A 15,645-nucleotide genomic window follows, 5' to 3' on the forward strand; every position below is an offset into this window, starting at 1 on the left:
GTATTGAGCTCTTTACCACTCACACAACAGGCGTCAGGTATTTTAGGCCTCTTTGTTGCTTGGAAAAACCAACCATGGCGTCATGAACTGAAAATTTTTGAGAATGTACCCTCGGATTTAACTGCTGTATAACCCAAGGTCCCTGCAAAGTGATTCCAGAAACTGAAATGAAGTTATAACTTGGTTATTATGATGGAATGATTCAATAACAAACAAAGATGTTGAGGTACACAAATGTGTAGTAATTCGAATTTTTTGATTCTCAGATGCCAAAGTATTAAACTGAACAACTAGAATTGGAGTTCGTGAATGATATTTGAAGCATTGATAATGTAACTTCAGAGAGGTTAAATAACGTTAACATGTATATATTATTAAACCCCTCTAGCTATCAAAGCTAGATCATTTTCTCCTTTTTTCACCTTATGGATAAACTTGGAAAACTCAAAAGCTCAAATATAAATATTGTAAGTAAATATTAAAAACAACGTATTGATAACCAATCTATATTGGTTTTGGAAAAACGAAATGCAAAACTAATTTAAAAAAGTTTGTTGTAAAAAGATGTATGAGAAAATAAAATATCCATTTTAGATATAATTTTATCCGAAGGCACTTCTTCAAAAAAATTGAAAGCTATTTAGCTTGGGTTAAACTCTTGGCTTAAAAAAATTATTTTTTAATTTGAAATCTCAATGGTAAACAAAACCTGAATAGATTTGAATAACTTTTCTATCATGAATCAAACAAAAAACCATAAGATGAAACCGAATAGAGCTTAAACTACGGGCGAATAGACTCAAAATGGCGTTTCTTTTACAGATTCAATGGCGGGGGGCACCGGCACCAAGGCAGAAACAGTAATAGTGCTGCTCCTTCAAAGCACGAAAGGTCCATATAACCAATGACATAAATGAAGAGGAATTAAGACAATCCACAAATTTTATATTCAAAGCATCTCCCACCAACATTGCAATTCTTTTAAGTTCAATCAATCCTTAAAATGTAAAACTAAAATCAAACTCACCTGCAATTCTACAGATTTCAATTCTTAAAGTTCCTTCCTACCAAAATAAAAGGCTAGTGGCAAATTCTGCTTTCAGTCAACGGAATTTAGAATACATTGTATTCAAAAAAATTGGATAAGAATCACTGGCACCAAAATAAATAGACGCATCAAGCAACCAAGAAATAAAAAGAGTTTGGCTTGTAATCAACATGCACAACCGCCTCTTTGCTCAGTTTCGGTCACAGCCTCGGGTATGCCCTGGAAATATCTGCAATCATATGCACATAAGATATCAGTCAAAAAATTAAATCATAAACCGCATAGCCTTGTAGTCAATCTTAAAATGTTAAAACCATCTACACAAGACCCAATATTTTTAAAGGTGAATAAGTGGAAGAAGAAACAGTTTATTACGGTAATCTTGAAATTTAATATGTATTTTGGCACCATTGAACAAATAGTATAGAAACAAAAGTCCTAATACAAAAGAGTGATAAAAAGGAATCGCATTATCAAATTTTGAATATAACTACATCACAAGAAGAAACATGAAGATTTATATCCTACTAAACAGTATACAAGTAAATTTTCATCTATACAATAAGTATGCTGGTAATAAGTAGGCATATGATAAAAGCAACATGCTTCATTGCATCACTGTCATAGGTTTTAACCTTGACTAAAGACAGCAGAAGTTATCATGATTCTCATGAAAACCATTTCCTGTGGAGTTCTAATTCTTGTGATTTCCACTGCTCACTTAAAGGGCTTAGGTCAGCATACCACATTGAACTGTCTAGAAGCAGCTTACTCTTTAATTACATATCATCTTTCCTCATCAAGCACACAAATAGGATTATAGTAGCACATTTCCACTATTTATTAATCAACCAATGTCCAAATGAAAACCCTGTTAAGGAATATGGGTCTACCTAAAACTGCATACCCTGTTCTTTTCACTAAATATATATGTTAAATTTATGACTTTCACACTACGAACAAAAGATATATATGTCAAGTTTGAGACTTTCACACAACCAATCAGATAAGATGAGGCAAATCCAGTAATATCCTAAACAGGTTAACAAGCAACTGTACCTTTTACGCTCCTAACGTAACCCAAATTATACTCTAAAAAACATGTTGAAATGTTAATGACATATTCCATTCTTCCTTGGCAACATCATCCTCTTTCCCTAACAATTATAATGTCCCAAAAGCTAATGATCACAGTGTGCAGTAAAAATGCAAGACAAGAGCATAATTATCTCTGAATCAACAGTGGTCAATGAAACAATGCATCTTTTTTGTCAGTAACACCAGGTTGGAAAAATACTAATGTAACTGGCAAAATTCACTCCAACCAGGGAATAGACTTACATGTCCTGCTCGCGCTCATTAGCTAGAGCAGTTTTGGCAATACAAAGGAATGCAGCGTCAACATTGATATCTTCTTTTGCTGATGTTTCAAAGTAAGGCATGTTTCCTTTTGATGCACACCAGTCTTTTGCTTTCTTCTCTGAGACCTACATGACTCAAGACATCACCTTTTAGGCAGCTGTGTGAAGGTAAAAGAAAATTTTTAAGTGTAGATACTATATTTCCTTACCACTCGGCTATTACCACCATCTATATCTATTTTGTTCCCAAGCAATATAAAAGGAAATGTCCTGGGATCAGCTGGATTTGCCTGGAATGAAAATGAAAACAGAAACCATATTCAGCACTCAAAACAGATGGAAACCACTTGTTCAAAGAAACTAAGATATAGTTTAGAGGAATGAAAACATAAACATAAAAGAGTAAGCAACCTCAGAAATTAAATGGGCTGCTAGGAAAGATCATGCACATTGAAAGGTCAACAGGTCAGATGTCTGATAATCAATTCCTAACTAGACAAATATTAGCATGATGCAACTAGGCACCAGAAGGGAAAAAAATTGATACTCCCATGAGCGTCACCAATCCTTAAAGGTGCTGTTCCCTTGCCCATAATTACTAAGATCCTCTTTTGATCTGCTTACTTAAACCCATACTGCTTCTATGAACCAGCTTTGACCAGATGACTAAGCAAAGAAGTGTTGGGAAAATACGCCCATTGATGACCAAAAGAACAGCAGAAGGGCAAAAAATTAGCTCAAGTCAGAAAATCAGGATGCACATTTGAGGTTATATCACTTGCTCTAGCGGCTAGAGGCAATTATCCAACACTTCTCTAAATAAAATTGTATGTTTCATACATATTCTTTCCAGGTGCAAAAATGAATAACTGTGAAATAAAAAATGATGAAGACAAATTGACAAGGATAACAAAAAACCACTTATGAGACCCATTTTTCCCTTAAAGTGGAGGATAAAATTAAATCAACCTATGTCCTAAAATCAAGTCATCTAATGTCAGCCCTATAATTAGGCAAAGAAAATATTTGCTTACTGTATTTACAACAAAAACGATAGATAAAAGGAAGCAATCCAAAAGAATTTATGAGTGCAACCATAATGTGCCAAAGCTAGGCTGAATAATGTATTTGAACTTATGAAACCATTGGTAATTCCAATATCATAAGTATTTGAAATCAGACACTCGTAACAAGAAGTAAACCCCTGCATTTCTTCTTCCATTTGGAAAATAAAAGAAACAAGCCTTTGGTCAAGGTCACTCAATGATTCAGTTCTAAGGATATTGAAAGATAGCATTTCTTTTCATAAAATGCTCCCTTTGGACGGAAAAATTATTCCATGCCTATTGCTGTGCACACATCTTGTATCTTCTGGCGCAAAATGGCCTTAACAAGAGCTATTTATACAACCCAACTGAAATAAGGAGATTGTTAAACAACTCCGTTGCATAATCAGCTCGTAGGAATTGCTCAGCAATTTTGCTTCCATGGATTCCCATGTTGATATTAGGCTTAACTTTATGTTCACTTTGCTCTTCAACTCTCTTCCACCCTTGTAGCATAGTGCCTTTCAATTTTGGTTTCACATACAAGATCTTACTAGCCTCCACCATAGTTTTTCACTCAATACAATTCTCCAAGCTAGCTTCCCAATCTTTCCCAGCCTCCAGCATAGGCTTCCACTCAATATAATTCTCCAAGCTATCTTCCCAACTTAAGTAATCCTCCACATGCAGATTTCCATGTAAATCAGCTCCTCCAATCCACCTCATTCTGCACAATTTGTGGGACAAGGCATCATGAAGGCGGTTTCCTTCCTTGCCATAATCAGATTCAGCAGCAAGACTGCCTTTTGGTACATCAAACTGGTTGTTTGCACCTTTTGTAATATCCATCTGGGTTCTGACTAGTTCCTATAGCAGTTCAGCATAAATGGCACATGATAATTCTTCAAATACACATCGTATTACAGCCAATTTTGTTTCTTGACCCTGATTTCCTCTTCCTCAATGTCTACCGCATCGAACAGTGGCTTAAAAGCAAATCCTACTATAAACTCTAGGATCTAGTTGGCATTTGATATAAAATTGGTGAGGTTTAGGGAGAAAATAGCAATAAATCCAGAGATGAGAGAACTAAGGCTGAAAAACAAATAAGATTGAAGTTAGAACTCGAGAAAAACATAAGGTTATAAAACCTCTAGTTGTTCCATATATTAATTCAAAGGAAAAAATAATGTGACTGTCAAAGCTATTTTACAGCTTATTTATATAGGGCTACGAATAAAGCTTCAATTCTAGCCCTATATTTAAACCCTAAAGATCAACTTATAATCCTAACCGTCTGTCTGTATGTCTAGTAGCAACTAATAAAAAAGAACTAAAATAACAAAATAACCTAATAGTGAAATTGCACAATAATAGTAGTTCCTGGCGTAAATTTAACAGCTAACTTTGGATCCTAGACAAATCATGCATATTAGCCATTAAAGAGGAAGTTGTGCATGTTTTGTAGGAAAAAGGTGGACGGCTCCTTAGACTTTATTAATAGAATTACATATATATCTTAAGCTTTTTTGTATTCTATATGCGCACACACACAAACAAACATATCTTGCGCATTACCTCACTTAGGGAACACTCGTTTTTGCACCTTGCAGCCTGTGCAATATACAGGTTCTAGCACATCAAATGTGCATTGTGCCCTTAACAAGACAAGTGATAAGGATGAATGCCTTGGGTTAGACTTTTTTCTAGACTCTCAAGATATATATGACTAAAAAGTTATCTCACACTTCAGCCTTCCACTGGTCTATTTTAAATCATTTAAGTAGGCTACTGTTAAAGGCAGGTGCATACCAGGGAGACGGAGAGGAGAGATACCTTAAAAGATATTAAAAATATAGAAATAAATACATTTTTTATAGCTTATTTATAACTTGCAGTGAAGCAGGATAAATTCCATATTCAGCAAGGTTGGAAAGGTTTAACCAGTAGTTGTAGAATAAGTTAATATATAATGTATTGCTAGCTGACATCCCTTGACAAAAAGGAATATATTTATCATGGCAGGGGTAATAAAAGCAGTTCAACATGCGTTACACATTCTTCCGACGTGTTACAACTAAGTAAGTTGATGTTATAGAGGCACAAAAACAATTTAAAGTGAAGCATATCGTTCAATAGGACATGCAAAGCATAATGCACTAAACAACTAAAACCAGTAAGAAAAAGGAAAGAACAGAGAAAGGGGGAAAGGAAACCTGTTTAAGAAACTCGTCATGCCAATTATCAAGGGTATCGAATGATTTCATAACATTAACATCGTAAACTAGCACACAGCAATCTGCACCCCTATAGAAAGCGACACCAAGACTCTGAAACCGCTCCTGTCCTGCGGTATCCCATATCTATCCAATGCAATCAAAATAAACCATAAACATGCCTTCCATGACAACTTCAAAATCAAGCCATAAGAGCATAAAAATATCCAGAAATAAATAAAAATAAAATAAAATCTCTACTTGCAGAGTGACAAGGCGATCGTCAATCTGGAGTTCCTTAGTAACAAAATCAGCACCAATGGTCGCTTTATATTGCTGACTGAACTTCTTATGAACATATCTAAATTCAAGCAGTTAGTTCTAACAAGAATGCTCCTTTTACAGTAAATAAACACCCTATAAATGAACTGAGATTATTCAGATAAAAATTAACATTAAAATCAACTTGACCCATAATACAAAATTTAAGATCCAAAAATTAACCCCCGGAAAAATAAGAGAAAATTTACACAAAAATAAGAAGATTCAAATACAATTACAGTTGAAAGGATACTGATTCATCAAAGACGTCTTGCCCACGCTGACATTGACAATAACCCATCAATTGCAGAAATAATACAAAATACTTATTTAAAAGAAGAAACTATAAAAATTGAAAACTAACATACCCGCTGTCGCCGAGAACAATGACCTTGAGCAACGTTCGTCTTCTCATTGACATGGCGGTAAAATTAAGGGAAAATTTCCAGTTGTGGTTGATTGATTTGAATTTGATTTACGTTTTTTATAAATCTTTTTTCAGAAAACTTAATTTTTACACTTTTGTTTTAAAAAAATTGTTTTGCCCTTTTGGGTGCTTTATAGTACTGTAGATGCAAAGAAATTCTTTTCTGTACTGTCTCTCTTTTCTATTGTAAAAATATAAAATTATATTTTTTTAAATTGAAAAGGACACGGAACTTTTCCGAGCGCTTATTTAATTAATTAATTAATTAAAATTTTGGTTAAATAGTAATAAATAAACGAGGAAACTAAAAATTGGGAATTGCGGTGCCGGACGGTTGCCAATTGCGTGAAGGAAGTGACTGCGCATGTTGTTCTTTACCCTTTCCGAATGTACTAGTTTCAACTTTCGACTCATAAGTGGCTGCTTTTTTTATTTATTTTCTCTTAATTTTAAGGGTTTTTTCGAAAATGACCTCAAATTTTTTTATTAATTATAAAAATATCCACTTACAAAATTATAAATGAAAACAACTCATTTGTTACAAAACTTTCAGTGTTTTTGTTACTATTGATGACATCACTTTTAATAATTATCCAATCATTAATCGATTTAAAAATAATAATTTTTCGAGTGTCATCTAGAAATGATTATATGAAATTATGATTTCATGTTATTCTTATCATTTGAGAATGATAAATCAAATTTTTCTCTTAATATTTAATTTTTTTCATGAAAAATTTAAATCTAACTAAAAATATTAAAAATTTAAAAATTTTATTTATCATTTTCTATTAAAAAATATAGAAATAATATAAAATTATAATTTTATATAATCATTTCTCCATCGTTGCGATTGACAAAACCAATATATATAGGCATACCCTCATTAAAAATACTCATATTCTGAAAAGAAAATATTTTAATAGTTATTATCATTCTTATTGACGATATCAATATTTTTATTTTAAGAAAATAGGTGTCAGATTGATACCTGTTGGAATTGGACTATTGCAATATTTTAATATTTTAATCAATCTACGTATAGTTACAACTGTATATCCAAGCTATTGGACTACTGCAATATTTTTTAACCAAAAGATTTTATTATAATATATTTTAATATATCTCCCGTATAACCATTTAACTATTTAAAAGAAATTACGAGAATTCAATAATAAATACTTAAAGGTAATAACTACTATGAGAATTAAAATGTTTTTAATTTTTGAAGTAAATGAATAAATTTGAGTCTTGAGATTAATATTTAATTTATTTCGCTAAAATAAACAGCATAACATTCAACTTTTCCTTTCTTTCTCTTTTCACAAAAGAAAATAAAATCTGAAAGCGAAAGATTATCCAAATAATAGTGAGGTAGATTAAATCTTAAATTTATGACTTAAATTTATCTAATTTAATCTAAGGGTTTAAAATAATGTGGCTCTTAGAGTTCTTATTTTAATAGTTTTTATTAAAATTACCATCAAATAATACATATTCAATCAATCAAAATTAAAATTGACTTAATATAATTTTTATACATATTTTATCAAGCGAAATTAGAAATAACTCAATACAAAATACAACGAATTGAAGATCAACATATATATATAAGCAATACCAACATATGATAGATTAAACTTAAAATAATCCAAAAAAAACTCACACGTGATATATAGTATAAAAGGACTCAAAGTTGATAGAACTCAACCATTACCAACACTACTAAGGCCTCATTCAAAAATATATAATTTATATAATCTTTTATAAGTTTGTATTTATATATATATTTAATTTATTTTTAATTCTTTTAAAAATTTAGATGATGATGTCACCTACATTGTCATCTTTTTAATATAATAGATTTGTTAGACTGTGACTAAAATGTAGAGTAGGGTTGAGTTTGTCTGTTTGTGTAACTCTTTTTCTTAGGAAAGAAAAACAAGGAGAAAACATCCCACCAACCATTTACACGTTTAAAATATTCTCTGCCTCACTTAAAATATCACCATTGACTTTTTTTTTTTTGAGTTAAACCTTAAAATAGCGAGTTCAGTTATTTCAAATATCTTAATAAATTAAAACTTATTAAAATAAATATATTTAGAGACTAATTCGATTTTTTAAATATAATCAATAATAAATTTAAAATAATAACAAATAATGTTAAAAATTTTGTAACTAAAATGAAAATACGATAATTTTAATAAAAATCTTTTTAAATAAACATTTATTTTTAATGTGGTGTGTCGAAGTCATTTTTAATTTGGAAAAACGGGGATCGACTTTAAAACATGGTATGGAGTCGCCACCAATTTATTTAGGTGTGATCGGGTCACATTGTGATCAATCATTCTAATAAAAGCATTTTGGTTTATTAAAACAATATTTTGGTCTATGAAAGACTAGAAAACGGGTTCGGAAGTCGGTTACGTGCGAGGAAGGATTAGCACCCTCGCAACACCCAAAATCGGTACCGTATTGATCAATTAACGTCCTAATGTTGAAAATTTTGAAAAGATTTTAAAATACAATTCCTTTAAAAACATTTAGATAGCTTGAATTGGATGTCGAGATTCTCTCAGAAGGGATAAAATATCATGTCCAGCACAATTGGATACAACATTTCAAACCCTCAATACGAGATCATCCCATAATTTCCAAAACTCATACATTTGAAATTTCAAAAAGGATATTTGGCTATTTGACCAAACGGTAAATCGAAACCCAGTACAATTGGGCACGATTTATCGAACTTCCAAATACGAAATATTGTCTCATTTTAATTTAAGAAAACATGGATGAAATTCCAAAAGGATATTCCGTATTTTAGTCGAATGAAAAATCGAAACCCAGCACGATTGGGCACGATTTATCGAACTTCAAAATACGAAATATTGCCTCGCTTTAATTTAAGAGAACATAGACAAATTTTCAAAAGGATATTCTGTATTTTAGTCGAATGAAAAATCGAAACCTAGCACGATTGGGCACGATCTCTCAAACTTCCAAACACGAAAGATTTCCTCATGTTGAGGGGGGCTCAAGTTAACAATTATAAAAACCGTATCAAAATATACTTGTTCAGTTTGTTTGGAAATAAAAGACAATCGATATTTAGAGAATATGAGAATCATAATCATGATGCATTAACAAGAAATACAAACATAATTACTTGCATGAAACAATAATATATAACTATAATATGAAAACAAAAATGACACATAATACACAAAACAATATGAAAATTTGGAACCGACATAACACAAAACAATTTAAAACCTATATGAAAAAATTTACAAAGGAATAACACACGCTAGAATTGAAATACCTCATATGTACATAAAACCGATAATATATAAACGGTTATTAAATTATATAATATGCAAGAAGAAATTAGAAATAAATAACATACAACATAATTTCAAATAAAACCAATTAAGTTGACTAGCGATATATATGTAAAATGAAAAAATAAGGTAAATAACGTATATACATATACGAAATACTAATATATGAAAGTATTTAAAATAAACAAAATAAACAATAAAAAAAGATTCCTAAAAGAAAGCTAAATTGTACATAAATAAATTTTAAAGAAAATATATATAATAAATCTAAAAGAAAATATTTACATACAATAATATGAAAATGATAATGTTAGAATTAAGTGACCCAAATTCTTATTTAAATAAAATACGATGGAAAATAAAATAAAAGTAAAATCCATATAGAACTAGACTTCTTTTATTTTATTTTAGAATAAGGTTTTAAACCTTATTAAACTCCATCTATTTTATATTGATTAGGATAAGGTGTTTCAATCCTACTAGAATATGGCTTTGCAAGCCTATAAATAGACATAGTCTATTCCTCTTGTATTTGAGTAAAAAAAAAATTTTCGACATAGTGAATTTTCTTCTCCTCTGCCCGTGGTTTTTTTTCCCGAAAGGGTTTCCACGTAAAATTTATGTGTTCTTTATTTTTCTTTATTTTATTCTATTTTATTTTTCACAAATTGGTATCGAGCTTAGGGTTATTCATCTCGATCACGGTAATGGCATCTTTGAAGTATGAAATTCATTGTTGGATCGCAACACCAGATTTGCGTTGTGGCAAATTAAGATGCAAGCGTTCTTGCAGATGGATCTAGAGGATGCCCTGCTAGGATAGATAAGATGCCTTCGACATTAACAGATGAAGAGAAGAAGCGTAAGGATCGAAAGGCATTAACACAATTACATCGCATTTGTCCAACGAAATTTTGCAGGATGTGATGAAAGAGAAAACCGCCATTGCATTATGGAAGAGGCTAGAACAAATATGTATGTCGAAAACTCTAACAAGCAAGTTGCATATGAAGCGGCGTCTTTATGCTCATCGTTTGGAGGAAGGTGCGTCAGACACGAACACTTAACAGTGTTTAAAGAAATTCTCTCAAACTTGGAGGCCATGGAGGTTCGAGATGATAAGGAAGATCTAGGGTTGATTCTACTTTGTTCGTTGCCCCGTCTTATTCAACCTTTAGAGACACGATTTTATATAGCCGCGAGTCTCTCACAGTTGATGAGGTTTATGATTCTTTAACCTCGTATGATAAGATGAAGCATCTTGTGGTTAAACCCAACTCTCGGGAGAGGGTCTCATTGTTCGTGGGAGACAAGACCGGAATGTTGATGATGATCGTGGCGAGAACACGAGAACGGAATCCTCGTGGTAAATCTAAGGGTAGATCGAAATCTTCAAGCAGAGGTAAAACTTGCAACTTCGCAAGAAGAAAGGGCACATTAAATCTGAGTGCTATAAGCTACAAAATAAGATTAAAAGGGAGGCTGCGAATCAAAAGGAAAATGACCGGAAAAATTTGGTGAAGGCGATGTTGTAGAAGACTACAACGATGGTGAACTTCTAGTTGCTTCATCAATGATTCTAAAGTAAGCGAGGAGTGGATACTTGATTCAGCTGCACCTTCCACATGAGTCCCAATCGGGATTGGTTTACAACTTATGAAACGAGATCTGAAGGTGTTGTTTTGATGGGAAATAATGCTTCATGTAAAATCGCAGTGTTGGAACAATTAAAGTTAAGATGTTTGATGGAGTTGTCGAACACTTAGTGACGTGCGGCATGTTCGAATTGAAAAGAAATTTAATTTCGTTGAGTACTCTTGATTCAAAAGTGCAGATACACATTTGAAAGTGGGGTTTTAAAGATTTCAAAGGGTCCCTTGTTGTGATGAAAGGGCAAAGAAAGATTGTCAAGTTATATGTTTCTGTGGTTCTATCATATCTTGGTGATGCATTGTCGCTTCCTCTTCCTTGTCGATGATGATATTACTAAACTTTGGCATATCGCCTAGGGCATATGAGTGAGAATGGCATGGCGAATTAAGCAAAGAGGACTTCTTAATGGGCAAGGAATTTGCAAACCGAATTTCTGTGAGCCTTGTGTTTTGGGAAGCAAAAGAGAGTTCGATTCACTAGAGGAATCCATAACACGAAGGAAACGTTGGAGTATATCCATTCGATCGTGGGGGCCGCCCAGAGTGCCTTCGAGAGGTGGAGCTAATTATATGCTAACCTTTATTGATGATTTTCCGAGAAAAGTTTGGGCGTTCTTCCGAAGCGAAAAGCGATGTGTTTTCCACATTTAAGTCTTGGAAAATTATGATTGAAAAACAGACGGAAAAGCAGATAAAATACCTCCGCATGCAGACAATGGCTTAGAGTTACATTACGATGAGTTTAATAGATTGTGCAAGTCGGAAGGATCATGAGACACTTGACAGTTCGTCATACTCCACAAAAAAGCGGCATTGCGAGCGAATGAACGAAGCGATCATGGAGAAGGTTCGATGTATGTTGTCAAATGCCAACTTACAAGTCATTTTGGGCGAAGCGACCTCATTGCATGTTTTTGATCAACCGATCTCCATCCGTTGCCATTGAGAAAAGACTCCACAAGAGGTATGGTGCGGTAATCCCGCTAATTATTCGATTTAAAGATTTTTGGGTATCCTGCGTATGCTCATGTTGATAATGGAAAATTGGAACCGAGATCCATTAAATGCGTTTTCTTGGTTATAAAGCTGGTGTAAAAGGCTATAAGTTATGGTGTCCTGAAAATAGAAAAGTTGTGATTAGCAGAGATGTTGTTTTGATTAAACTGCTATGCTACCTAACTTATCTCTTAAAGACTCTTCCAATAAAGAAAACCAAAAGCGGTGGAGCATCGATTAATGAGAATCAACTCCTTAAGCCAATACAAAATTGAGAATAGAGTTGCTTCTTCACCGCAATACTCTATCGCCAAAAACAGGACAAGAAGAGAAATTAAACCTCCAAAGAAGTATGCCGAGGTTGATCTAGTTGCTTATGCTTTAAATGTGGTGAAGATATAGATGCGAATCAAGAGCCATTTAATTATTCGAGGCGATTAGTGTGAAGACTCGGAAAAGTGGATGTTTGCTATGCAAGAGGAGATGGAATCACTCCACAAAAAATGAACATGGGATCTTGTAAAACTTCCTAAAGGTAAAAAGGCATTCGTTGTAAATGGGTGTTTAAAAGAAAGAGGGACTCAGGAGTTGAAGAACCCGGATATAAAGCAAGGCTTGTTGCAAAGGGTTACTGATCAAATTCGAGAGTGGACTTCATGATGTGTTCTCTCCGGTTGTTAAGTATAGTTCGATTCGAGCTTTGCTTGGTATTGTGGCCATGCATGATTTGGAGCTTGAGCAATTAGATGTAAAAGCGCATTTTGCATGGAGAACTTGAGGAAGATATTTACATGCAACAACCGGAGGGTTTTATAGTCTCGAAAAAGAGGACTATGTTTGCTTCTTGAAAAAGTCCCTTTACGGTTTGAAACAATCACCAAGACAAGTGGTACAAGAGGTTTGATTCCTTTATGACTTCTCATGATTTCAAAAGAAGTAGTTTTGACAGTTGTGTCTACTTTAAGAAAAACAGTGATGGTTCTTTTGTGTATCTACTTCTTTATGTTGATGACATGTTGATAGCAGCAAAAAATAAAAGAGAGATAAGAAAGGTTAAAGCCCAACTAAGTGAAGAATTTGAGATGAAAGATTTAGGACCAGCAAAGAAGATACTTGGTATGGAGATTCTCGAGATAGAAAAGCAAGTAAATTGTACCTAAGTCGGAAGGGTACATTGAGAAAGTTCTTTGCGGTGTTCAATATGCAGAGTGCTAAGCTTCGTTAGTACTCCTTTAGCGACCCATTTCGGACTTTCATCGGCCTTATCTCCTCAATCGATAATGAGATTGAGTACATGTCACATGTTCCATACTCTAGTGCAGAGGATCTCTCATGTATGCTATGGTTTGTTCACGTCCGATTTATTATATGCATCGGTGCGCTTAGCGGATACATGGCGAATCTCGGTAAAGAACACCGGAAAGCGATTCGATGGATTTTAAGATACTTACGAGGCACTACTAATGTTTGCTTACGTTTGGAAGAACTAAAGATGGAGTTATAGGGTATGTTGATGCTGATTTTCTGGAGACCTTGATAGAAGAAGATCTCTCACGAGTTACGTCTTTACAATCGGAGGTTGTGCAATTAGTTGGAAAGCCACTTTGCAAACTACGATCGCTTTGTCTACCACGAAGGTGAGTACATGGCGATTCTTGAGGCTTGTAAAGAAGCTATTTGGTTGAAGGGACTATTTAGTGAACTCAATGAAGACCTTCAAATCAGCACGATATTTTGTGACGATGAGTGCCATCTTTCTTACAAAAGATCAAATGTTTCATGAGAGAACAAAACACATTGATATTCGGTATCATTTTGTTCGTGATATTATTGCTCGTGGTGATATTGTTGTGAGCAAAATTAGCACTCATAAAAATCCTGCAGATATGATGACTAAGTCACTTCCTATAACCAAGTTTGAGCATTGCTTAGACTTGGTTGGTGTTCATTGTTGAAGTTAAACCCTTAAGGGTTTTTGGAAGAGGTGAAGAACTTGTTTATTGAAAGTTCGCGATGAAGAACTTGTTCATTGAGAATTTGTGTCAAGGTGGAGATTGTTAGAATTAAGTGACCCAAATTCTTATTTAAATAAAATACGATGGAAAATAAAATAAAAGTAAAATCCATATAGAACTAGACTTCTTTTATTTTATTTTAGAATAAGGTTTTAAACCTTATTAAACTCCATCTATTTTATATTGATTAGGATAAGGTGTTTCAATCCTACTAGAATATGGCTTTGCAAGCCTATAAATAGACATAGTCTATTCCTCTTGTATTTGAGTAAAAAAATTTTTCGACATAGTGAATTTTCTTCTCTCTGCCTGTGGTTTTTTTCCGAAAGGGTTTCACGTAAAATTTATGTGTTCTTTATTTTTCTTTATTTTATTCTATTTTATTTTCACAGATAATGTATATAGAATAGAGCTAATTTTCATAATGCATGTAACATATAGAAGAGTATATAATATCATACAAAATTTTTAAACAATACTATATAAAAGAAAATTTTAAAATAATAATTTTATAACTTAAACAAAAATAAAAAAACAACGCATAACTTATCAAGGTAATTTAAAATGTATACATAAAAAAAATGAATGCCAAATGAATTTAAAGAAATAATGAATGACTTATAAAGAATATAAAAACATGAATTTTAAAGAACTCAATGAAAATAAAAATAAAATTAAGGGATAATTTGTAGACAAATAGAATTCCTAAAACGTAGACAAGAACTAGAATGAAATGCGCCCAAATAAATAGGGATTTAAAATACAAATATTCCAACTCACAAAAGGCAGTATTTAAATGAGGAGCAAATTGAAACGATGCGCAAATCCTTCGAAATAAAAACCGATATTCAATCACTGTTTTTGTATTCATATTTAGTATCTCCTCTCTTTTTCTTCAAAAAAAACCGCCCATTTTACAATAGTTTTAAATGGCTTTTATAGCCAAATTTTACAATTTATTGCCTCTTTCTTTTTGCAGGCAAGTGGAGTAATGGAATTAGTGAAGTGATTTAGTGGGGTGATAGAATTAGTGGCAAGTGGGGTGATGGAGTTAGTGGTCAGTTTAGTGGGATGCTAATTGGATGGTTGGAGTTTTGGGCTTTGCTTATTGAACCCGGGTAAAATTTAATCTCTATATGGTGCATTTAAAATTTTCTTTTTATCTTACATTATAGTATCACTTTAATATTACATGCTGAAAAGGTTCCTTCAC

The 15,645-nt window shown here is 32.9% G+C and overlaps 1 protein-coding gene across 1 annotated transcript; it reads right to left on the bottom strand.

Annotated features, from left to right (window-relative positions):
* Nucleotides 1-924: 924 nt before the first annotated feature.
* Nucleotides 925-6,755, bottom strand: LOC108450191 (ras-related protein Rab7). The gene is made up of 7 exons (XM_017747706.2): nucleotides 6,361-6,755; nucleotides 6,246-6,272; nucleotides 5,933-6,032; nucleotides 5,672-5,818; nucleotides 2,619-2,699; nucleotides 2,390-2,535; nucleotides 925-1,277 (listed from the first exon to the last, which is right to left on the bottom strand). Exons 1-7 carry the CDS (start codon nucleotides 6,411-6,413, stop codon nucleotides 1,214-1,216), a joined length of 618 nt encoding a protein of 205 aa, XP_017603195.1. The 5' UTR covers nucleotides 6,414-6,755; the 3' UTR covers nucleotides 925-1,213.
* Nucleotides 6,756-15,645: the final 8,890 nt, after the last annotated feature.

Source organism: Gossypium arboreum, chromosome 5, assembly GCF_025698485.1.
Source record: "Gossypium arboreum isolate Shixiya-1 chromosome 5, ASM2569848v2, whole genome shotgun sequence".
NCBI lineage: Eukaryota > Viridiplantae > Streptophyta > Magnoliopsida > Malvales > Malvaceae > Gossypium > Gossypium arboreum.